The 25768-nt window shown below is 45.8% G+C and overlaps 1 protein-coding gene across 2 annotated transcripts; it reads right to left on the reverse strand.

Annotated features, from left to right (window-relative positions):
* Positions 1-8: 8 nt before the first annotated feature.
* On the reverse strand, positions 9-25322 carry CAPN2 (calpain 2). 2 transcript variants are annotated; one of them, XM_027641382.1, is made up of 21 exons: positions 24563-24799; positions 23677-23746; positions 17910-18028; positions 17403-17536; positions 16363-16531; positions 14372-14455; positions 12790-12875; positions 12023-12097; positions 11639-11799; positions 11153-11322; positions 9968-9979; positions 8220-8431; positions 7108-7144; positions 6417-6482; positions 5847-5904; positions 4764-4828; positions 3567-3635; positions 2971-3049; positions 1881-1997; positions 1398-1456; positions 9-754 (listed from the first exon to the last, which is right to left on the reverse strand). In XM_027641382.1, exons 1-21 carry the CDS (start codon positions 24797-24799, stop codon positions 731-733), a joined length of 2103 nt encoding a protein of 700 aa, XP_027497183.1. In that variant the 3' UTR covers positions 9-730. The 2 variants fall into 2 exon arrangements, with proteins under 2 accessions (XP_027497183.1, XP_027497184.1); XM_027641383.1 differs by lacking the exons at positions 23677-23746; positions 24563-24799 and adding an exon at positions 25250-25322.
* Positions 25323-25768: the final 446 nt, after the last annotated feature.

Raw genomic sequence — 25768 nt, forward strand, 5'->3', positions numbered from 1 at the left:
AGCAGAAATAAGTCTTGCAAACTTTATTTATACTCTTTTTATTTAAATACTTTCTTGCATTTCAAAGGAAGATAAATAAGATACAGGAACTCAAGATTCCACCTGAGAGGATGCGCTTTCTCTTGGAACAGTCTTGTTGCCAACAGCCTCCTGTTTCAGGCACCTCAGTGGTGAGGAGGGAAAGACTTGTCCTTCTGTTTGGTCAAACCTCTACTTGCTATTCAAATTCTTCAAAGAATATTTAACTAGAATAATGCTGGGGCTTGACAGAAGGCATACAAGGGACCCTCTGTCTCTGATTACAGGTGTTTAGGTAAGATATGCAATACTATCCCTTTTCTAATTTCAGATATGGAGGATGGAGTGGAGCTGTTATTCAAAAAGCACTTATTAAACCACTGTCAAGCTATAATGAGCTTTATTCCAGGAGTCCTGTAAAACATCTTAAAGACAAATATATTAGCAAAGCAGTATTTTCAGAAGTTGCACTGAGGATTAATATTAAATTAAGGCCCTTGTCCTGAGGGTATATTAGAGTAGATAAAGACTGTCAGACCCATAAAAATGAGGTTCCAAATTCTTCTTGTTGAAGTAGAATGCTTTCCTTCTTGCAATAGCGTGCAAAATTTGCTATGTGTAAGTTAAGGCACATTCATGTTAGGATATTACTTGTATGTAGCTTGATTATCTTCACCTGGTCATGCTCTTTTTGAGGTCTCAAGCTGATGGCTCAAATGACAGTAAAGCACAGCCACTGTAACAAGAAGAAAAGGGCCCAAGGTTAAATTTAGTAAAAAGACTTGTAGCAAGTATGCATATTACCATTTCTAGAATAAAGTCAACCTGTTGTTACAGATGTAATTTTAGGATCTTTCCTGAATGATTTAAATTTATATCTCATTTAGGTCAAAAGAGTGTCGGTATGATTTGCACATTCCTCCTTTAGTTGCAGAAATAAGTTATGTTCAGGTCATAAGCAAGTCAAACACAAGTAGGAGGGTACTTTTTGCCAAACTGAGTCCTTTCTGCAGGGCACACACGGTGCAGAAAGAAGCAGACATGGATAAGACCATGAGTCACTACTGCACCTACATTTTACTCTGACAACAGAAAAAGCAGGGAAGAAGCCAAAATTACAACCAGTACAGGGATAAGGGGCTTCTGATGCAAAGAATCTTGTCTGTCTGTTAGAGAATATGTTGTGATGTAGGTACACTTTTAAAAGGTAACTTCTCTTAAGGCTGCTTACAAATACACAAGCCAGAAAAGTCCAGCATATATGTGAATACATATAACCAGCCATAATCGAAATGGAGCAGGACAGACCCTACTATTTACATTCCTCCCTCCCTTCCCCCAAATGATGAAAAAAATGTTTTAGAGCTAAATGAACTTACATTAACAAGGTTCAACTCTATCGTTCCAGTTTTCTCAGTATCCAGTTTTTTAAACATTTCTGTGGTGGGAAAGAGATGACAGGCAAGGATGAATATACGAACTAATTGGAAAGCCTTCCCCTTCCTTGTGCTTCAGGACTGAAAAGGAATTTAGTCCCAGAATCTAAAACTTGACAGTGACCTACACCCCAAACCAGAAAGGGCCAATCTAAAGTCGTTGTGCAAAACCAAGACTGAACATTTTTAATAGCTGTCTAGTATTTTTTAATCAACATACCATTGTTTGCATGAAAGACTGGCTGTGGTTCAGCAGCCTGGGCTTAAGGGCTGATTCCTAGATCTAGGAGAAGCATGCGAACTGGGTTGCCAGATTTATATCTCAGTTTTGAATTTGTCTGAATACCTTATCCTGGACTTCTGGACAGTTATCGTGCTGCAAATACAAAGTAACAGAGTCTGTCTAGTTATTGAGCATGTACTCACTGAACAAGGTTTCGAGCCGAATCAAACACCGGACAAAGTTATCAAAGTCAATGATGAGGTCTTCGTCAGCAAAACGAGCCACAATGATCTGATGTAACTGGCAGTTCAATTTGAACCCTAAAAATACAACATTGAAGATTTAAAAAAAGAGAAAGAAAAAATTGCAAAAACCTCCAACTAACAAAAAACCCCAAACAACCTTACACACTGCCCTCTTTTGGTTAAAAATTGTGAATTTAAGAGTATTTACTTCATTTTGTAAACTCCCAACAACCACTTCTGTACTTGGAGTGATTTAGAGCTGTGACTAGGCCACATGTGTTCTTCCTGCTGTGTGTGCTCCCACACCTGGACTCCTGTTTCCCAGGGCATATGGCCAATTGCTCCAGCTCATGGTCCTTCCCTGGGTGACAAGGGGGCTCCAGACTCAACCTGCTGAGATGAAGCAGTGGCTTTCTGTGGGCAAATAGGTCTCTCTTTCCAAACAGTGTCTAAACATTGGTACAAACTGAAATACTGCCTCATCTTACATGGTGACAAGAGGAGAAAGTTCCAGAGTGCCCAAAATGAACATTAGGATGGCCCCACATGATCAGCAAGTTAATTTGGGATTGTATGGGTCGGTGGCATCTCCCTCATAACTCAGATTTGCTTTTTCAGTGTTTGCAGTAGCAAACTGGCTCTTAACACTCCTGTGAGCATCACCCCTTGGTCAAGCCACTTCCATTCCCTAGGTCACACATCCCAGTTCTACCATCTTATGCCAAACCCCCATAAATATACTCAGAGAGACTTACTGAAAGACAAGAGTATGCTGTTACAAGACCAGACTGTTGCAATTATTTGTGCTTCTCCAACAGCTGATCACTAAAGAAAATAAGTGCAAACCTGCCACTACTTTGAAATGCTTTTAGTGAGCCTGCCTGGCAAGACAAGAGCCCAAGCTGAGCATCTAAATCACATGGAGGCCTTCAGGTCTGGGAACACAGGATTTTTCTGCTTACAAGTGATATACAGGAGACTAGTGAGCATCTATCAACCCAGCTTGAAACTGATATAATCTTATAAAGAGACAGATCAATATAAATACCTGCTGCTTCCAGCGCCCTCCTCATCTCATAGGAGTTCATGGTACCGGATCGATCCACATCAATTTCCCTGTAAATTTTCTGCAAAACACAGAATCCAAAGTCAAACGTTGACAATAATTCAGAGCGTGGTTTGGCTTTCGTCAGAAGTGAAACATTTTGAAATGCAGCCTGTGTGTAACTTAGGAGCATTTGCAACATTGGTCTGAAGGACTTGGTGTCGATTTCATCTAAAAACAGCTTCAGAAAGTAAGTCCTTTACTCTGGAGAATTCCTTGAACACTCATGGCACTATCACTACCAAAGTGGAAAGGCTGACACCAAACTCACACTCTTAAGTAGGAGAGTTAAATATTTGGATGAGAATTAAAACAGAAAGCCCCCCCCAGAGTATGGCAGGAAGAGAAGCAACCTCTCCTTCAGCCCTTCACCCCAGCACCTGAAGGACAAGCATTCACACCTTTGGACTCCAAGGGACAAAACCCGAGGGACTGAGGACACAAACCACTGCTTTGGGAAATGAGACTGTGCACACTGTATGAGGCAAATCAATCTAAAGCCACCTCTACATGTTTCTCCCAAAGAGATTGCATCTCACCTGGTATTTCTGAATCTTTGTCCAGAGGGTGTAGAACTCCTTCAGTCCCAGTTTACCACTCCCATCATTCTTCTCTGAGTTAAGGGAATTTCTTTGGAGGGAAGAAAAAGGGGTTTTCTCTCCCTGTGCCAAATTTCCTTACATGGGCAGTTGTGACTTTAAAAAAAAAAAAGTTGCAAGTAAAAGAAGGATGCAAGTCTTCTCTGAAGGACTTGTCCTCTCTGCAGGACTTGTCCTGTTGCATACACAATTGTCATCCAAGATGTCTGTCTCAATCAGTAAGCTGATTAATTTAAACTGTGACCAGTTCACAAGATCTTCCTGCTCCCCTTTGCAGCTCTCTGTCTTTCCTCTACAAGTATAAAAGAGCTGAGATGATGCCATTTTGTTCTATGTAGTTGGTTCAACACCTGCAGTTACAGGAGCATAAGTCCTAAGTCTGGATTATAAACAGGAAAAGCCACAACCAAGCCTGCTATTTGCAGAACTTAAGTTCTTGTGCAAACAGCTAACAAAAGAACCCGGTCGTGGCATCGCTCCCAAAATCTGCTAAGGAGTCCTTAGGGACTGCCATATTTTACACCAAATTATAGCAGAGCATCACCTTGTGTTGGTAATTTTCCCTTTTTCTAACTCTGCAATTCAACTCCCACTGCACAGAGAAGCTGAACACAACTATTCTTAGACTTGAACCTTCATCCTACACTTTTTCCCATATTCTGAGGAATAAAAGCTCCTAAAATCCTGTGTACTCTCAGCTTCCTGTATTTGTTTCCCTCATTTTCCATTTGCTAGGTCCTCATGGCTTTATGATGCTCTTACCAACTCCAACCAGATAGCAGAGAGGTGAAGTGCACCTAGGTATGCACGTACAACTCTACAGCCAAGGCCATCCACTCCATGCTGAGAGCCAGGTGCCTTTTCCCAGCACAAACACCACTTTGTCCACAGCAAGAGCTGGGAAGGTTTCAAAGCAGATCGTAACATCTGATAATGGATTTTCCCCGCTGCCTGGGAGAATGCATGTGTTGAGCATTGATAGCAAGGGCCTGCTTTTTCAGAGGAACCAGGGTAAAACTGGCTTCTCCACCTCAGGTGTCATTACTACATAAGGATGGACCCACCAGGCAGCAAAGGCAGCTCACCTACTTCAGCACAGGTAGAGGAGTATCACCTAGGAAAGGCCTTAAAGGATACATCTAACAGGTCAACCATTATTTTGCATGTCTCAACACTAAAGCCATCTGATTTAATATCTTGGCCTGTAAAGAAAGAGCAAAAGACAGGATTATCATTGCATGCTGTACCACAGCACCTTCCTAAATAGCTCATGAGCTCTCTAACCAGTGTAGACACACACACCAGCCCTTATTTGCTTCCGTGAGATTGGTGGCTTCCTTCGCAGCTGATTAAGAGGCTTTGGGTGAGAGTCAGCTGGGATGTTTCCCCAAGCAAATAGCCCAATTAGTCTAGTCAGAAGTTGTGCTACAGAAGCAAGAGACAGAGATAAAAGCTTTCCTGCCCTTACTGTCTGCCTTCAAAGACAAGTGTAGACTTCTGTGGACAACATGGACTTTTAACTTACAGAGCTGAGCAGTCTGTAGCTTCATGCAAGGGCTGAATATCAAATCAAGCTTGGTAACCAGCAATACCCCATTGCTAACTGGCTGGGGTACACAGACATACAACACAGTCCTGACCATCTGGATAGGATTTCACTTTGGAAATTAAAGAGACACATTTCTCTAACGACTTATTTCTTGAGCACTGTTTAATGGAAAGGAAAATAATGCAGAGCCAAGGTAGGAATCGCTTTACAGAAAAAGCAGCCCAGAGCTTCAAAGTTTCTCCTCCTCCTTAGGGACACTGCAGACCATTGGCTGGGCTGCTGTTTGAACCACTCAGGAGTGGTTCAATACTGAAGTAGCAGCCATGCCTCTCTTGATTATTATCAAGCACTAATCACATCTGTCCATCTTCCTGGTTGCCAATTCCCAGTGGCAGATGCTGGGATAAAAGACACCCTTATGTACCCTGCCAAAGCACACATCCTGTGAAACACCACCTGGGCTGGCACAGCCCCAGCCCCAGCGTTTCTGCAGCCCCCTGAAGCAGCAGAGAGAGCATGTGGCTGTGGCCACATGGAGAGCCAAGCGTAGGTCTGGGGCAGAGCCCAGGGCTTTGAGTCTGCCCAGGCTGGTGGTGCACTCTGTGCTCCCACAGCCACGCTGGAAACCCGCTGGTGGCCAACTGAAGCTGCTGTTGGAGGAAGGTACTTACGTTTAGCCATGATTTTATTCAAGATGCTGCGCAGTTCAAAGGCTGAGATCTCTGCATCCTGTGGAGAAGAGGAAAACAAATTTTTCACTGTGAGCTGCAGACACCACCTGCAGCCTCTGGCTCCTTTGCGTGAGCTGGCAAAGTTCAAACATCCCTCCGAGTTCATTTCCCTTGGATGGAAACACAAGTACTAAGCTCTCCCAACCTCCCATTCCCAGGAGCACCACCAATTCCCAGACATTAGCACACCCAGCAAGCTGTGCCCGAGCCCCCAGGCAGCCAAGGGCAGCTGGGAGAGAAGGCACAGCCCAGCCCTCGAGGCACCCCTGGGCCTGCACCATGTGCTCTGCCCAAGGACAGAATTAGGGCCCTGCAGAGATAAAAGTCGAGCCTGCAGTTCAAAGACAGCTAAAGACTGTTCACCAGGAGCGCTCACAAATCACAGCATGCACAATTATGCACGCACTTGAAATCTGACTCAGCCCAAGAACTAAACTCTGTCCTGGGGGAGATGTCTCTCTTATCCACTCACCCGTTATGTCATTAAGATATTACCAGAAAAATACTCACACTTCCAGCTAGCTGTCCAAAAAGCCTTTTAAAGTTGGGTTCGATGTCATCTTCGCTGATCTCAGTCTAAAAGACAGAAATAGAGAATGTGGAAAGGAGGAAATTTTCTGCCTGAGAAAGACTTTGTGCATTTCCTTGCCCCTAGAAAAACACAATTAAAATGGTAAAGTTGAAGGTAGAGTGGTTTTGCTATGATTTTAATCAGTTTTATTTTCAGGGACACCTCAAAATGCTGGCATTGCAAATGCTGGAAAATAAATATCACACATGGGGTACATGCATTAGTAGGCAAAACATCCCCAGCTCCAGCAGGACTAAACATATGGTGAGCTACTAGTTACTCATGGAAACAACATCACATGCAAAAACACCCCTAGGGCTGAAAGCTGCTCTTGCGCTCTGGATCTCTCCGGATTCCTGGAGAGCAAAGGGAATTTCCTGTGGCTCCAGTTAACCCTTCAGAGTGTACCTGACCTCTTCCACCTAGGAAGTCCAAAATCTGGATAAAGCATGTTTCCATTACACTGCTTATGATATTTCCACTTGCTTGACACTCAGTTATGGATATTGAAAGATCTTTTCCTAAAGTTCTTGATAATGCCTATTGAAAAATATTGTTCTGCAAAAGGAACAGGCACTCCAACCCCTGCTTATTGACAACAAAACTACCTCAATTTAAAACATTTGATACCTCTTCAAAATTGGCCTCAATTTCATCGTCTATCACCCTAGAAAGATAAAGAAATCAATATTAAAATCAAAACAGATCAGCTATGGCAACACATTACAAGCTGTGCAATGTCCTGCAGAGCCACAGGCAGGATTTTGGGCCACACATAACTCTTTGGGTCACTCAGTGTCACTGCCTAGAGACCTTAGCCCAGGACCAGGCTCTTGGGTGCAAATCAAAATTTATCTAATCACTTTTCTTTTCTTATTTTTTCCTTTAAAACAGAAAAAAGTGAGAGCCCTAAATTGTGATGTGTTTCATGCTGTCCCCCAGGTGCTGTGGGAGCACCACACCTACTTAAGCACTGCTAAGGGCCCAACCAAAGCTGAATGTGTTCTCACACAACAGACATCCCAGTTTTCTCACCACAGCAGAAACATGCGGCAAAATATTACAGAATAGAAAAAGGATTTTGCTTGCTTTGAATCAGGGAACTTAATACAAAAGATATCACATCCCAGCTGCTCTTTAAGATGTGACATCTAAATTTTTTCATGGTTTTACAGCTAACAGTGTGGTTTGAGCCAGTTCTGTTAAAACCCATTTTAACTTCATCAAAGGTATCATTTGGTTGAGCAAGTATCTTGAAATTTTTCCAGTCTGATCTCAATGGTGTGAGATCAATTGGGGGGATCAGTGTGTTCCCAGGCAACTGAAAGCACTGGCATTTCTGTCTCCCAAGGGGACAGCCCAACCTGCCCCCCCCCCGGGGCTTTCTTCTCTCCACAGACTTAACTGTGCTGTAGCACCCACCTGCCCAAGGCCCCATAACTACAAATGTCTACTCAAGCAGGGATAATTAAGACAACAACAATAATAAAAAGCTGTACTAAATATTATTACTTTTCTTCCACCATTTCTTCCGGCTAAATTTACTCAAACTTTCCTTAGTTGCCCATGAGGAAACAAGAACTGCCATGATCCCATCCATACAGTGTCACTGTGCATCCCCCCTTCCCTCCTGGGAAGTGGATGTACCCCATCCCTGGGCTGTTCCATCCTTCCATGCCTGCAAGAGAGACCAGAGACTGCCCATGTGCTTGTACCACTCTCACAGAAAAAGGGGTACGTACGTGGAGTTTGCATTTTTTTCAGAGAAGACCCGCAGACAGAAATCCCCGTTCTTGTTGGGTTCAAAGGTGGAGGGCACAACGATATATTCTCCTGCAGGGAGCTTGAACCGGTTCAGCACTTCCCGGAGGTTGATAAAGGTGTTTGATTTTTCTCTTGCTTTGTTGGTCAGGAAGAAGTTTTTGCTCAGATGAATATTCGTCTGGCCAGAAAACTTATGCAAAGCAAAGAAAGAGGAAAACCCCACAGTCTGCATGCACTTGCATTCAGAAATTAAAAATATAATAGAAATATCAATTAGCTATGTATGGAGGGGAAGGGGAAGAAAAAATTGTCAGTTTGACAGAACTGAAAGAGAAGAGAAAGGGGGTGGGTGCACCCCACCACAGGACTCCTGAGATGCGGCCACAAATGTATTTTGCAGATCATCACAATAAATCATTCAGGTCCTGCTTTTGTTTTGCAGATGATGAAGGGTGTCTGAAGCCATTTGTAAATTCTTCCACCAACTATTTCTCTTTAGAGTGATATGGCATAGGAGCCATATCCCTCTAGTCCCCGGAGCTGGTGCCACCTGGAGACCGCAGCTTGGATCTGCCTCTGAGGTCAGGCTGCCTTAAGGCAGAGACCTCACTTATGGAGGGCTCCAGAATAAAATAAAATATTTTGAGTGTAACACCTAGTGAAAGGTGTCCCTACCCATGGCAGGGGCATTGGAAGTAGATGATCTTTAAGGTCCCTTTCAACCCAAACCATTCTATAATTCTATGATTGTCCAGATAAAACTTTTCTGTGCAGGGTCTTACAGGTGGGCTATTTCAGCTCTAGGCAATCCTTGATGATTCCAACATCAGGAATGTGCATGTTTCAGAATCCTCCTCCTTCCTGTCCTGCCAGGTTTTTAAGAATGCAAAACCTGTCAGACCTGCTGCTGTAGTGGGAGATAAAATTCCACCCTTTGGGTAAAGGAAAAGTCATGGGCACTGGTAGCTAGAATCTCTTTTTTTAAGGAAATGAGATTTTTCAACCACTAGGGTGAGAGCTGAGTGGCTGACAGTACTGCTAAAAGGTACATAAGAAATTTAATTAACCAGTAGCACCATATTTTTCCCTGATGAAACCACATTTTACACAAAAGTAGCTGGTTTGAGCATAGTTTCAGGCACCATGGGGTACCCTAGTGGCTTCGCTTGCACGCTCACAGGTACAGCAAACCCAGTAATGGGGTCACCTCGGCATTTTGCTCAACTTCAGTCATTCCTCTGAGGAGCAACAGCTCAGAGGTACCTGCAGCCCTCCTCATATTGCAAAAGCAGTGCTGCATTGCCACTCCTCTCTGACTGCCCAGGGTGTACTATTAGCTATCTGCAGGTAGAAACAGGGAGAAACTAATGAAGGTGGTGCTTGGGGAAATGAATATAAACACTTCCTTGGAATATTATTCATGTGTCAAACATGAACTCTGTGCAGAGCTGGGAAAAGCAGCTGTGCTCTGGGGGAGCAGATGTGGGGCTGGGCTGGGATAAGAGTGGTGGAAGAGCTGCTTTGGTGATTTTCTGCAGTACAGAGCACTCTTATCCCAATCCAAGGCACTCTGAAAATGCAACATGGGCTCAAGGCCCCTTTCAGAATAAATGGCCTCTAAGTTTAGACTCTGTGCAGTCGTGTTGTCCTGTGGACAGGAGGATCCTCTGAACCATTTCTTCCCACAAGCCCTTCAGCCTCAACTCCATCAATAAACACTACATACCTCTGGGGGCACCTGCAAGGAGAAAAGGAGAGAGTTATTTGCTTGTTGAATGGCAGCTCCAGGGCTACTTCTTTTCAGTTACCTAGCAGGTACATCCACACTTGAAAAAAGAAAAAAAAAAGAAGGCTTGAGGGGAAGGTGAACACAATGCTGAGTGCTGGCTCAGCTCCCAGCTCCATCCTGGAGGCAGGTGAGGCTCACCTGGGGCAGTGTAGGCACAGCCTGACACAGACACAGACAGGCTGGTCATGGCTTCCTGCTGACTCTCCTCCCTGCAGCTCACTGTGATTTTTTTTGTAGGCTCAATTTCTCTTCTTTCACCTTCCTCCCCCTCTGACCTCTCCACCATCAGGAGAGGAGGCAGTGACTGAGCAAGGAAATAATGCAACTTTCTGTTTCTTTATGGCTTCAGGGGACTTAGCTTTGCTTTAAACCTTATTATCCTGTGGGGACCAGATCCTTTGATAAGCTTTTCAAAGCTGGGATACTGATAAAACAAGCAGTTGTACATATTGCCTGTGGTTACAGAGCAACTCACAGACAAGATCATCATTCCTATTTTCACTGCTGCATAAGCACCGCTGCTTTGCAGATCTGTCCTGCTTCAGGAGCTACCATAGGCACATCTCTGACCCTTCACTCAGCAGAAGGAGCTTTACAGGTGTTTTTGTTGGTTCTGCTGCTGGTTTCACACTTCCCAAGGTAGTGCAGGTGTCCCAGCTAAGGTCACAGCCCTACTGCAGATGCTCCCATTCTGCTGCTTTCACCATAGCCTGACAAGTGAAAGGGAGACTGGATTTCTGCACTTCTTGTTTTTTAAATAGTTTTTCTGCTCTTCCATTTAGAAGGTGGGAAGTGGCCTCTGTAGGTAATCTGGTCCAATCCCCTACTCAGAGCAAGGCTGATACCAAAGTTAATTATTTTGCTCAGGACCTTTTCCAGCCTAGGTCTGAATATCTCCAGAACCATAGATTTCCATTGTCTCTCTGGGTACCTGTGCCTGTGCTTGACTGCTATTTTTATGGAGGATAATTTTCTAAACATCTAAATTGAATTTGCCTTGCTGCAGCTGCTGACTCATCATCTGAGTTTTGATAGAAAGCCCAGTCTGAGAACTGCGCTACCCTGTTTATAGGTGGAACGAGCTTTCCTTTTCCTCCCATGAGCCTGTACAGTCTTACTTGCCTCATAAATTGCAAAGCCAATGGTGTGCATGTCCTCTCCCATCTTCCTCTGCTTCCGCCGGTGCTTCTGAATCAGCCCAATGAGGAAAGTGCAGCCCCCCTCAGGATCATCAGGATCCTCATCTTCTTCCTCCAGCTTGATTAAATATTGCGGATTTGTCCAGAAAGTGTCTGGGAAGTGGATTTATGCAAACTGCTCAGAGGCTTCTTTGAAAGAAAGTGTGTTGATGTACATGTCAGCTAGGACAGACATGGTTTTGACTTCAAAAATCATCTGTGAGAAGGAAAAACTCCTCCCCTCACCTTTACAACCACAACTTGACCCTCATCAGGGGGTCGCATCTCCCAAATCCCTGCATTTTTTGGACATTAGTCCAAGATATCCCGGGTACATTCTCCTCCTCCATAAGCCACCCCAAACCATCTCCCAGAAGCTCTCACAGAAAGTACAAGAGGACAACTAAAACATTTATCCAGTTTTTCTTACTTGGGTAATTCCTGCAACCCCCTGCAGTGGCTCCTCGCCTCCAGTTCCCATCCAGCTTCAGCAGGCTCCACTTCTTGTACCTGTCACTTGCCAGGGTGTCTGGAGTCAGGTTGCAGATCTCCAGGCGGGAGTAATGCCTCAAGAAGTCGTTGAACGCCATCCTGTGGGAGGCAATGCCACGGGCAACGTCTCCTCAGGATGGACAGGTTTTCCATACAACCAACTTGCCTATCCTCCCTCTCACTTACTGTGATTTAGCACTAGGATTTGGGGTGATTTTCTACACTCATCTTGGAGAGCATACTTGGAGAGGTTACTTTGTGTGAAAAAAAGCTGGGCAGATGACATTCCCTTCTGCCAAAATGGAAACCTAGTGGTATTTACCAAAATTCCCCATCTTCATGTCTCCTGGTCAGCCGCTCCCGCACCTCAGGGTCAACGCCACTCCAGTTTGGGCAGCTGAAAGAGAACCCCACGTCAACTACAGCATATGGTACAGGTTAAACCCTAATTTGGCTGTTCTGGCACAATGATTTCACTTTCCACAATTGCAATATTCCACAAGATCTAAATGATAGCAGCTCCAGAACTCTCAAACCACTGCAGAATTAAAAATAGATGGACCTGGCCTATAAGACATCTCACTTCTCAAATATCCAAGGTAAGCACGAGGAACAGACTTCTATTTTCAGAAAGTGCTAATGCCCTGACTGAGGCAGAACTTTGTATTAGAAAAAGAAAGTCTCAGAACAAAAACTGCCCAGCCACACAAGTGAGTAAACTCCAGTTTTCATTGCTAACAACAGAAACGGATTTTTAAAGCCCTTTTAGAAAGTAAGTTTTCAGAAGGTCATGACTGAATACAGGCTTTTAAATAAGCAGAAACTATAGTGAGGTTTCTAGGAATCACCAACCAAATCACTGCATCTTATGTAAGGGCAGGTGTTTGCATGAAAGGCACCACATATTGTGACACCCACAAGGGAGAAAACAGTGATGGGATGCTTCTCTCTGAAACAGTTCAGAGTGAACATCACATCCAGGTGTGACTTACAGAGGAGTTTGAGGTAGGGAAAAGACAGACAACAGCAGAAATATGACTGCACCCCTGCAGTGAAAGCCTATTGGCAGTGTGTAAGCCATCGACTCACTTGTCGTTCCATTTCCCAGTCCACTCCACTTCCCCCCAGGGATTTCGGATTCTGATCAGCTTCTGCACTGTTCCTCGGAAGTTCACCTGATGCGATCAGAAGTATATGGAGAGTTACTCAGGGACACAGTACTGTGCTCCCTCCCACATCTTCTACAGTAATTAAAAGACATGACAGAGCAAGTATCTCGGTGTTCTGCATGACAAAGTATACACACAAACATGCACACATCTGGTCCAAAAGACACAAGTCAAACTGATTCTGAATATGCTTCATGCACCCAAGCTTGTACAGAGAAGTTTTATAACATGCACAAACCAAAGCTCACGATAACAAAAATGTCTGTTTTGTGCCACTAAAAAATTACCTCTGATAAGATTTCAAGCAAAGGGAACGTAAAACTGCTACAGGACTGCCAAAAAGCAGGTACAAAGAGATATTTCTCTAAGTCATCATTTATGTATAAACTGCCTTTTTACATTCAAATGCCTTTTTCTCCCCTCCTTATATATTAGATGAGCCTGTTACAAGAGACGGGATTCTCAGACTGGCCACAACCCCTCTGACTGCACTAATGCCCTGCAGCACAGCAGCATCAGCCCCTCCTCACACTGTGCCAAGGCTGTGGTTTGTCATCTGCTGCCTCTGCACACACTGAGGCCAGGCCAAGCACAGCTGTTCAAATTTCAGTGGAAACACCCACTCCTTCCGGGGAACACACAGCACCCCGTGTGAGGAAGGAGCTGGTGCACCTCTAGAGCCGGAAGCCAAGAAAACTGCAGAGCAGCAGCAACGCAGAGTCCAGAGATGACAGACACCCCAAGATGAACTATCCTTACAAAGTCTGCACAGATCTCTGACGGAAAAGCCTGGCTAAGTCACGCCTGTTTGCGAATTAAGAACAACAAACTCCCTCTTTATTGCTTTTGCTGTGAGAAGAGGACCAAATGAACACCCACAAACCTCCCTGTTAGCAGCGTCCACCTCAGCACAGCATGTCGGCAGCTCTCTACATCTCACTCAAGTTTCAGAAATTATTTCAGAACCAATTATTGGTGAAGTAACCCTAAAAACTCCCTAGACATGTATAAGGACACCACAATCTCTTCTTTTGTTTTCACTTGTCTTACCCTCAGCAATCACCCACTCTTCAGTAGGCACCTTGCATTCAAATACCATGTCCTGCTGAAAAGCGGTTTGGCAGGTACTTAAAAGGTAATAATAGATATTTTGCTTGCTTGGTGCACATCTCTCATCTTGTGCATTTAAGTTACAGTGTCGCCTATTACGCAGAACCAAGCTGAAGGGCCTGGTCACCAGCAGAGGGTAGTGTGCCCTCTGCACAGAGCTGCCCACTGCCCAACTCACTGGGAAAAAGCAATGTTTATGGGGTTTTTTTCAGTCAGACCACCAAGAAGACAAATTTCTGTTTGTCCAAAACACACCACCTCATTCAGCATTCCTTCAGAAAGAGGAGACTCAAAACCCGATTCAGTAAAATGGGTGACATTCAAGAATTTGCAGTGTTGAAGATGGATTTGTGGCTGCCACACACAAAACCCCTTTGGGGTGGCACACCTACCTCCTCTGCCCCGGTGACTGAGTACGCGTGTCCCTTCACCAGCTTCTGGGAAGTCACTGCCTCTGTCTCTGCTGCGCTGGTGATCTGGAGGAGCAAAGAACGTCGGTGAGCGTGGCTTTCCATGTGCAGGGGATCCAGCAAAGGAAAACTCCCCCTTCAATGGAGCGTTAATCTCGCTGGCAGGCTGCAGGGGTGGTTTAGCTGCTGCACAGAGGCAACAAGAGTGGGGAGAGGGAACAGGAGCACAGGTGGTGGTGCTGGAGCTCTAGATGCCATGTTCATGGCAAAGGGTGCACACCAGAAGCTCTGCACCACAGGGCAGCTCCCTCTTGGCTCCAAAACACTTGGTGTGGTGCATCCCCTCTTGTGCATCTCCAGTGAGGATACACACAGTAAACTCCATATTCTCAAGGTAATGGGGAAGAAAACAGGGAGTGACTGGCCTGAGGCTATCTAGGCATCACCAGGGAACACACCCAGGTCCAGCAAGCCCCAGTGCTTTGCTTCAGGGTTAAAATACTCCCTTCAGCTCCACAGCAGGGTGGCAGGTTGTCTTTGTTTTCCCTAGCACTGCCACCCTGGAACCTGCCATGCAGGGCAGCAAGGCTGAATTTTAGATGCCATTGGAAGCTGAAGGCACATCACCCTCTCACTTTTCATAGCCATTAGAATACTTGGGCAGTCTGGCCTTTAAACACTGCAGAGAAAAGTCACTTCTTGCTAGACAGCGAATGTTTAACCACCTATGAAACACATGGCTATCGTTGTCTTCCCACCATTTCAGAAAGTGTGTGATCTCTAAACAAGCATATTGGAACCTTAAGAAAACAGAGAGGATGGGATTGAGCAGGCAGGATTCCTACTGTCAATTCACACCCTATTACTGCCCTGCAATACATTCTCCATGTAATGCTTAATCTCTGTGTCCCTATTTCTCTCTTTTTCCAAAGGCTAAACTCAGTAACAAAAAATTTACACTACAGAAATTGCCAGTACTTAACAACACAATATATTTACTCTCCTCCACCTTCAACAAGACATTTGTACTGTGGGACAAAAATCCAGATGTCAGATTCTTATCTAAATGCAAACAAGTAAAACAGGCCTCGAAAGTACCATGAAGTCAAACACTGATATTAACCAAGTACTTTTCCTGCTGTGAAGCTTCCCTCTCCTGGGACTCTGATTTAACTTGAAAAATGGGAGGAAACATTTACATTTATATTATGAATGGAGTTCTTGTAAACAATTTACATTCCCTTTAGACATAACTAAGATGCAATCTCATTTGGGAGGAGGGTGATTAACACAATAACAATACCTAGATTCATTTCAGTAAGGCTAAAAGCAATGCTGAATCCTTGCAGGCAGGGCCAAAGCTCCTCTTTTCCTTCTCATGCAAGTCCAGCTTTTGACAACATGTTTTCTCATAAATCCTTTTAAAGACCTGGCAACAGTCTGAGCCTCTCTGCTTCAGATTTTCTGGGAACATTCAGATCTGTCCAGATTTTTTGGGAACATATTAGGTGCAACTTGTGTGTCAAAAAGGCTGCAGCAAGGGTGGAGGGTGCCTCTGAGAATCTGCAGGAGCCATTAGCAGCAGCTTTCTGTCCAAATCTATGCACCCCGTACCATCCTGCTGCCAACCTACTGGCTTTCTTAGGAACAAAGATGTACCTCAGGATCCCTAATGAGTTCCCTGTATGATTCATTACCATGAACTTACAAAACAGCAAAAGCTCTAAGTCTCAAGGAAGAAACATGAAGGAGGCAAAGGGTTTTTACTAATAAAGTCTATGTTTCAATCTAACCCCCATGAAAGCATGTGCCTGAGTCACGTTTGTGGGTCAAACTCTCTAGGCACAAGTAGAGCAGAGAACCACAGTAGAGGGGAGCTGCATCCTGTGTGCAGTTCCTGTGGATGGTCCACCCCCCAGCTGCCTGTGTGCACAGCAAGAGCTGAGTGCCCAGCAATAAGCCTGCTAACTCACATCAATGGAGCAGCCAAGGAGAGAGCCTTTCTGAAGGGCCTTCTGAATGATTTTGAAGAGGTTGGGAGGTGCCGTCCGCAGCTCATACCATTCTGCAATTCCACCGGTGAAGTCCTCGAAACCTTCGGTGGTGGTGCCACCAGAAAGAGCCTCATACGATCCGTTCAGCCTGCACAAAATGAGGGACACACACAACCATCATGCTGCTTGCTTTCCTCTTCTCACACACACAGCCATCAGGTTTCCCTGTTCTCCTCTTCAGTAGAGGCACTCAGTATGCCAACTGTGATGGCATTTCTGCTTTCAACAGCACTACAGCAGCTATGAATTACAAATGTGCTCTCCCTTCAGCTTTGCATCTTGTACTTGGAAAGCCCAGCATAAAATCTTATACAATCATGGATACAGGTTGCAAGTTCAGTCATATCAATGACAAAATTCATGAATGCCATTTGAAGAAAAAAAATATAATAAAAAAAAAAGAATCAAGACCCAGCATTCGAGTTCCACAGTCTCTCAAGTTCCACAGTCTTTTAATCCCCTTAACAATTATGGGTCAGATTCTCAGCTGATCTAAATTTCTTAAGTAAATTCAAAACTGTAATGTCAGAGGGAAGAATTCCTCTCTGGCCAACCCAAAAATTGAGATTCAGATATGAGTGTCTTTGCCTCTAACACAGACCTGAGCATGTGGACTGATGCGCTTTGCATACTGAAGCACTGCAGCTGCAAGCTCTCACAGGTGCATAGAACACAAGAAATGGAGTTTCCCAGGTCCCGGTGACAGGAGACCACTCTAGGAACAGCCTCACCACGAGATGCAAGAGCTGCTTCTTTTGGCTAGCAACATAGCCAATACTTTGTCTACTTGTCTTAGGCACCTATCAACAAAGCTTCATTAAAGCAGCCATTGTGGGATACCCCAGAAGCTGTAAAGGCTAATAATTAGGTTGACACTTTAAATGCATAGTATTCATGCAATTGAGGATGCTATGGGGAAGCAGCGATTTGAATGGGGTGAAAGCCTGGCCTCGACTCACTTGGCATAGGCCTTCTCCAGCAGCGCGCTCCAGAACTCGCTGCCCTCCGCCGAGTGCACAAAGAGCAGCTCCCCGTTCTTGGTGGGCAGTCTGTCGTCCACCACCACATCCACCCACTCCCCGTACTGCCAGAACTGAAAAGAGAGTACAGACACCTTGTCACCACACAGTGATCACACTGTGCACTCTGGTCACCAGAGGCTTTATCTGCTAGCACCAATTTCCTAGAGGAAAAGCAATCTCCCTTCATCTGTCCTGTTCAGGGATGCAAGTACCCAGCTGGCTCTCCTGATGGAGGAAGGACCACAAAGGCTGAGCCTGCTCCCAGCTCTTTGGTTGATGGTCTTATTCCTTCCACCACCATCACCCTCCTTAGCTGTCTCCCTTTTTCTGTCTGGCTCTTTGACATCCCACAAAACCATTCCAGGAAACCCCCCCCCCAGAGACACAGCCAGTCACCGGCTCCTGGCCAACAGTACTGGCGGGAGAAGGTTGTTTTCCACATACCTGGAAATGGAAAATTCCTGCATATTTATCCTGGAAGCTCTGGTCTTTGGGAACAACACGGGTCAAAATTTCTTCATTTAGGGTGAGAGAAGCAATGGCAGCCAAGAGCCAACAGTCCCCTGTAAAAACAAAAGAAAAGAAAAAAAATAAGAATTAAGTTCAATATTCAAACTTTATTCTTTAGTTTTTGTACCGCATAGGGATTGTGTATTATAACCAATAAGTCCCTCAGCTGGGATATGATGATCCCTACCATCACCTTACCTCTAAGACAGATCAAACGTATGAACACAAACACCCTCCAGTTGCAGGCAAGTGCTTCCTCAACACCAAAGTCATTAAAAAAAAAAAACCCAAAGCAGGCTTCTTCTGATCTACCACCACAGTTATCACCCACTCTGGGATTATTTGAAAGAAAACTTAATATTCAACTCAGTGCTTACATGTTAGGAAGCAGCATGGGGAAAAGGCAAAGAGCCTGTGGTCACATGCAGGTATTAGGGGTGCAGTTTCTCCTCAAAAGGACAGTGTTTTCTCAAGCTTAGGCTACATTCCTTTCTCTCCTCCATGTTTAATAAATGCCTGTTGCTTTGCTATCCAGAGACCTGTCCTCTGGACAAGATCCCTTTAAGGTCTCTTGCCAGCCTCTCTCCAAACAGGAGCTCCTTTCACCTTAGACATTCCCAGAGGCTCTTGCTTGAGGCCTCTCTGTCTAGTCCCACATTTCATCTCTGGCTCTAGTCACCAGAGAGACAGGAAAGGCCTGAAGGCAGGCACTGTTTCCCAGTCCCACACACCTCTTCACCCTGCCTGGGATGGAGCCAACATACACCAAGCCTGCACACCACAGCTCCAGGGCACAGGCTGCCTGGACAGTGTTTTTCCACACCATCTCCTGCCACGCAGAGGGAGGAAGAGACCACAGCTCTATAAACATTACACCTCTATTTTCTGTAATTATTTTCAGAACCCAGTGTTACTTTAACAGGGCAGTTACCTTTCTGCTCAGCTATGGGCTTCCTGCAGCCTGTTAGAAAGGCAGAGATTTACAGACCCAGATGATCCCCTGACTGCCACAGCCCAACGCAAAACCCCTTGTTAGCATTACCAGATCCACTGTTCCTTCGCTTTGTGAACAGTGTAGCTGGTATTACACATCAGATCCCACAGAACGATACTGGAGGATTGCAGGTTGAAGAAGCATGAACCAGCTGCAGCTGCCAGCAAGCCAGAGGCCAGCAAAGCAGAAGTCCCTATACAGTCTTCTCTCTCCCATAGGAAAAGGCTCAAAGCTCACAGGTGAGAACTTGAGATCCAAATGGGAGAAAGTCTCACAGCAAGTTAACTCTAAAGCAACCCTCGAGGTCCACCCTCAGGCCCAAATCCATCACTGCTCAGACAGCACTAGCAGGAACACAGGCAACCTGCAGCTCCCTCCAGGCTGCCCCTTGCTTTTCATAGATGACCCCCAGCAGCATCCACATGAATGACATCTGTTCCATGGCCCTTTTCACAGTTCATGAAAGGGGGAGATATGAAATTACAGAACAATTTCAAAACCCATGGTGCTTTTACTGTTTCATTACCTAGATGGGAAGAACTGAACATAAAACTTTCCCTTCAGCCTTGCCTCTGGCTGCTTGTACTGCAATGGAAAAACCATTGTGTCAGAGTTTTCAAACAGGAAAATCACCTTGCTATTCTGCTGTGACAGGTTATGAAGCAACAAGGATGTTCCCCTCCCTCCTCTGCAACAGTATGTCCATGTCACCCTGCAAAATAGGAACTCCTCTTACAGCCTCCTTCAAGGTGCTGAAACCCTCTTCTCTGGGAACTGTGCATCCTCTGGTGCTGTAGTGCATCCACACGTATTGCCACACACCGCAAAGGTGCTTGCCAGGAAAGAGACTGGGGTCAGAAGATATTAAGAGGCATTTTGAGATGGGCTAATCTACAATTACAGATCCTCTCTCCTCTAGTCATGCAAGGGATTCAGCAGCTACCCTTCACAGCAGTTCTCACAGAGTATCTTAAGGGAAGGAACCCATAAGGCATGAGACAAGTCACAAATAGACAAACTGATAGTTTAACCTGTCTCATCTCAGCACAGAGGCCAAATAACAGAGAACCCATAGAGAGGTGCCTGTCTGAGCATCTGAACAACCCCAGCATGCACCCCATGCTCTACAAGGCTTTTATAGACAGAGCAGGGTCCTTACCAAATAGTCTAAACTATCAGAACTTGTACTTCTGTAAGGTTTCGGCAGTGACTTTCCTTTGATAGAGAAGGAAAATTAAGAAGAGGTTAACAGACAGGTTACTTATAAAAAGACTTTGAAAGCAGTGTTAGCAAGGCTACGTTAATCATAGAGAATTTTTGTAAATGAACAATAGGTAGAAAAAGAAGAGGGAATAAAAAACTCACAGGCTGTGAGTTTATTTGTAGTGTATTTATATGGACAAGAAGTACTATTTTTTTCCCGTCCTGCTTCCTTTTTGCCATTTTCAGTGTTTTACTTCTTACTTCTATACCCTTATCTCTGCATTTACCCAATCTCCAGCTACAACCAGAATGTCAGAAAAAAAAAAGTAACTGCAAGGTACACATAAATAGCCTTAAGGGCTTAAAATTGGCCATTCAGGAAAGAAAAGACAGGCAAAACACACCCAGGAAGTGCCTGAAGGGCTGTAAGCAAAAGGTAGCTCCTCTGGTCTCTGCACAGCCCATGTAAAAATATGGGGTCAAAAAAAAAAAAGTACATTCTAATGGACATTCTGCCAATCACAGACTAGTCACTGTTAAAACATTCATAGCTATAGATTAACAGCTGCTGAATGTATTTATATTAATACCACGTGAATCCAGGAAGCTTTCTGGTTAAAAACATGAGGTTGTGGCAACCCGCTGACAGTGGAGTGGTTGTCAGCATGAGAAAATCACGGATCTAATTTCCTAAATTTGTCCTATTCAATTAGTTATTTTTTCACACATTTTTATGTAAGGAGGAGACACCTGCATCCAAACAGCAGATGAGAGACACTGTGCTGTTTACTCTCCAGTGTTGTGCTACCATGGTGACACCCCCTCCAAAAAAGGCGGTTAAGGGTGAACAAGGTTTCTCTGGTTTTGGATCCTCCCCTCTGCTGTAATGAGTCACCACATCCCATGTGCTGCCATTTGGAGCCAAAAACCATCACTGACTTCAGATATGATACTCCAAAACTAACCTCAAATACTTGCCTTTAGAAGTTTCACCTAAAAAGAAAAAAAACACCAAACAACAAACCAACCAAAACCCCAAACCTTTTCTGCACTGATGATCAGCTATGCCTTATATGCATCGCAGTATCATATAGCCCAGGTCAAAAACAATGAAACAAATTTATGCACCTGGCCCATAGACCAAAGATTCCTGGGCTAAAAGGAATCTCTGCTCATTAGCTGAGCTGTTTGGTTACACATCCCCTGCCAAGAAGCCTGTTGCAGCACTGATGGGTACATGTGTTTTGGATGCCTCATCTGTCCCTGCAGTACTCCCAGATGTTCTGAAGGGCTTAGCAACAGCAGTGAAGCTCCACATGGGTACAAGCCTGTTGCTTTGTGATCAAGCCTTTTGGGAGATAAATAAGGCTACAAAAGCTTCCTATGGAAAAAATCCCAGCATAATGAAAAGTACAGGTTTTCCAAAGCACCTGACATCTTCCAGTGCAATCTTCTCTGTAACATCCTAAAATGCCATGGGACATCAATGTCAGCACACAAAATTCAAGTAAATGGAGGCTTTACATTGTATTGATATAAATGCTGGTGTCAGATGAGGCAGTGACAAAAATAATTTAAAAAAAGTATTTGCACAGCACATCTGCTATCCTCACTGTGTAAAAAGCAGGCTCTTAGTAACTCAACGGCAAAACAGAGATAAGATCAATAGCATCTAATTTTTAATCAACCACGGGACTGACACACAATACCAAAATCCTGCCCAGATTCATGGAAAGATAGTGGGGCAAGTCATCACAGTAGTTAGTCATGGTGAAAACATTAAGACAAACAAGAGCGCTAACAACATCCAACTGAAATATAGTTTGAGGAGGTAAAATAATACCAGCTGTGAGTGAGTTCACATCCTTTGGTGATACCATACAACCTCATGGGAACATGTGACTGGTCCAAAGACCATTAAGGCAACAAATGCTTTTATCAGTCTAAAACAGGGTTTGGCATTAGCAACAGCAACTTCACAACTTGAAAATGAAGTTACAAATCTTTCATTCCCATGCTCTTGCTGTCACAGCATCTTGATATAGAAGCTGGAAGCCTGCAGACAGCAGGAAGCAACTAAGTGCCTTCAGAAACCAGCATCTCTACAAAATGCCAGATGTTGAAACGGCATTACAATAAACTGTCATTTCTAGTTGAAGAACTCCGTAGCTGCAAAGTTTCACAATAAAAAGAGAAGACAGATGTCTGGCACGTGTGTTAAGCACTGGGACATGCTTTATGCCAAAACAGTCATGGTGGGAGACATGACATTGGGTGGAGAGGGCACGGAAAAGAAGCTGGTGACATGACAACAAACCATGACACAACAGAGCCTAACCCATGCCACAGATGGTATTGGGGCATGAGGAGAACTAAGTAAATAATCTAAGTATTTTTATTGTCAGGGCTTTTTACACAAATTGTACCTAGTTGTCAAAGCACTAACCTAAAAACTTATGAATGAAAACAGAAGCACAAAATATAAGCTTCCCTGTCTGTTGTATTTTTGGACATGAAAACAAAAATAGCAGCAGGACTAGAAACTAAGAAGCCACAATGTGGCTAACATGCTGTTTGAAAGCAAACAAACAGAACACACAGCACATATTAGTCATGTTTCCCTACACCAAGAGCTTTCCCTCAACTGTGCTGTCTAATCTAAAACCCTCTCACTACCGCTATAATAGGAATAAATAGGAGCCTACTGCTTTCACTTCACTTTATTTCTTCTCACGTTTATACAGATATCCTTCTTGCCAGCCTCCACGTTGCCTTCTGGGTGGACAGCCACAGTGGCACTCACCTAAAACCCCCTCTGGCAGGCAAGGCAGGAGAGAGGCTTCCAGACTGGGATATCTGTGCACAAATAGCCAGGCTAAGCCACTCACTCCCAGCTGTCCCCTGGGGCTTCCCTGCAGCTCCCAGGGGTCCTCCAAAAGAGCCTGACTGAGGCTGCCACTGCACAAACTGAGCAAAAGCCATGGCAAAAGCTTCAGCTCACAGGCTGGCCCATCCCTCCTGAAACACCCTGGTTTTGTTTTCCTTGAGAGCTGATGACCAGCAGGGAATCCCCTACACAACTTGTTTTCTCTGTACTACATCTTTCCAGATGTCAGGGGGTCCCCCCTGCTCTGCAACACTCTCTTCCACTGCAGAAACGCCCCACTATGCATGCAACTGCTCTTCTAAGCAGATTGTTCAAGGCAGAAATTAGTCAGTCTGCTTTCAGGCACACGGATGTGAACATGAAAGGAACTGGTCATGATCAGAAAAGCCATCAGGAAAAGAGTCTGTGTCATCCCTGCCTGGTGCATGCAGAAAGGCTGTACTCAGTGGCCAAACGCACATGGTTCCTACCTGCAAATGCCAAGGAAAGGCAAGAAGGGTCTGATTTGATGTGCAGAGAGGTGGTAGGATGCAAAAGGACATGTACAGCCTAGTATAAACCACGGTGTCGTGGGGCAACATCTGCATGGAAAACTCAGCTTTCCGGCTCCACCTTACCTAAGGCCCCTTGGCAGATGTCAGTGCGAGTGGCTCCACCTGCTATGAACTGGGGGCTGGAACACAGCTCCTGGGAACAAAACAAGCCTTGGGTTATATATAGCCACAGGTAAGGGAGGCAACCAAGTCCCACCTGCAGCAAATTAAACAAGCCACTGACCACAGCAGACAAACACCACAGAGATGGAGCAGGTCAGGAATGAGAGTGTGAGCACCAGACACACCAAGCACAGTGAGAACAGGAGCTGGTGACCAAAGCTTGTGGGCAGCCATCTCGCTTCACAGTATGTGCCAGGGGGTCCACTGCATTTTCACACACGTGCACACACCACTCTGTTATTACCTCCCCACCACTGACTAGGTCAAAGTCTTTCAGCAGCACCTAGGCACCCCGGAGTCCACCTGACCCCACGGCTCCCGTGGCTGGCAGGGCTGCTTCGGCAGGAAACCACACGGTGGTCAGCTCAACGCTCTGCTGCTAAGGGAAAGAGTTAACCCGAAGCGACAGCTCCGAACGCTGCCCAAGGTAAGCGGTTTGTCCACACGGAGAGTTCAGGATGGAGAGGAAAACGGCTTTTCTGCTTTGTTTGTTTTCCAGACAGAGCATGTCACCCTGCCAGCCTGTACCCGCGTCAAAGGGAAGCCTCCGGAGCTCTGAGCATCCGCAGCTTCACAATCCCGGGATTCTGCAGCCCGGGGAGGCTGTGGGAGCGGGTCTGAGCCCAGGACTGCCCGCGCAGCGCTCGGCAACCACGCCCCGACCCGCCGCCCCCGCACAATTAAATCAAACCAAATTTACGGGGTGGGGGGTAGGAAGAAAAGTCGGGCGACACGGCGGTGCCGCTGAATGATGCTCCCGGGATCCCCCCACCCTCCGCCGCCCTACCGTGGGTCTGCGCCAGACAACGCCCTGCGTCTTGGCGGAGCGGGGTCCCAGCTCTCGGTAGCCGAGGGCGGCGGGGCCGGCGGGGAAGGAGGGGTCCTGGAAGAGCCGCCCCTCTTCCAGGCACTCCCGGCGCAGCGCCCCGAAGTGCTGCCCCAGGTAGGGCACGGCGTGGCTGTGCCGCCCCGCGCCCGCCGCCGCCGCCCGCTCCTTCGCCACGGCCTCCGCCATCCCCGCCATCGCCCCACCACTGCCGCCGCCACCGCCCCGCCCCGGCACGGCACAGCCCGGCCCCGCCCGGGCCGCTCTGTCATCCCCCCACCTCCAGCGGGGGCCACGGCACTGCTCACGGCATCCTCTGCTTTGCTCCAGTCTCTCCACACCAGGAGTCACTGACGAACAATCTTCCCCTCCCGCTCTCCGCCTCCGTGGTGCCACAGAGAACATCCCTGCCACGCAGCTGGGCGCCTCATCAGCTCCACACCTGCGCCAGCCCTGGCTCCCGTATTGCCACACGTACTCATCCCTTTAAAAACACTGATATTTCCTGTGTAAAAACCAGAGCCAGCCCTCTCCAAATCTGTACGTTTAGAAAGAAAGACGAAGGGGAAAAAAACCTAATATGACTATGTACACCGTATTGTCACCCTATTACAGCCTTGAACACTGCACACAATAATGATCACTTACAGCTTGATTTGCTGGTGGTAACCAAAGCACGTGTCACTGCCGGCATGGAACAATCTACACACCCTGCACAGCCTGAACCGCACACAACGAGTTCCCCTCCCAACACGCACCCCCGGCATACACTGCAGGGAAAAGGAGTGTCTGCGTTTTGGCAGCAAGCTGCTACCAAGAATGGCTGAAATGCTGCTGCTGGCACCCGCATAGCACAGCAGCCCTCCAAGGGAGATTTCAAACCATTTGTTTCATATTTTAGATCTGACTCAAGACGTGCTGGGCAGCGGTCCCGGGCAGCATGCAGAGGCTGAGAGCCCTTTGTGCTGCACCCACTGCCCGTGCTGGCTGCCCAGCTGCCTTGGAAGGACAGGCACCTCTTTTTGCACATTGCATCCCAAGCGCTGGATGCACAAAACAGTCATTTGGATCCATCCTATCTAGAAAAAAAAGAACATTACTGTTTCAAAAATGTTCAAAGAATCATAAATTACCTAGCTGTACCATTTGCTGAGATGTGGCGGGACA

The sequence above is a fragment of the Corapipo altera genome, unplaced genomic scaffold, assembly GCF_003945725.1.
Source record: "Corapipo altera isolate COAL_440 unplaced genomic scaffold, ASM394572v1 48b, whole genome shotgun sequence".
In the NCBI taxonomy this organism is placed as follows: domain Eukaryota; kingdom Metazoa; phylum Chordata; class Aves; order Passeriformes; family Pipridae; genus Corapipo; species Corapipo altera.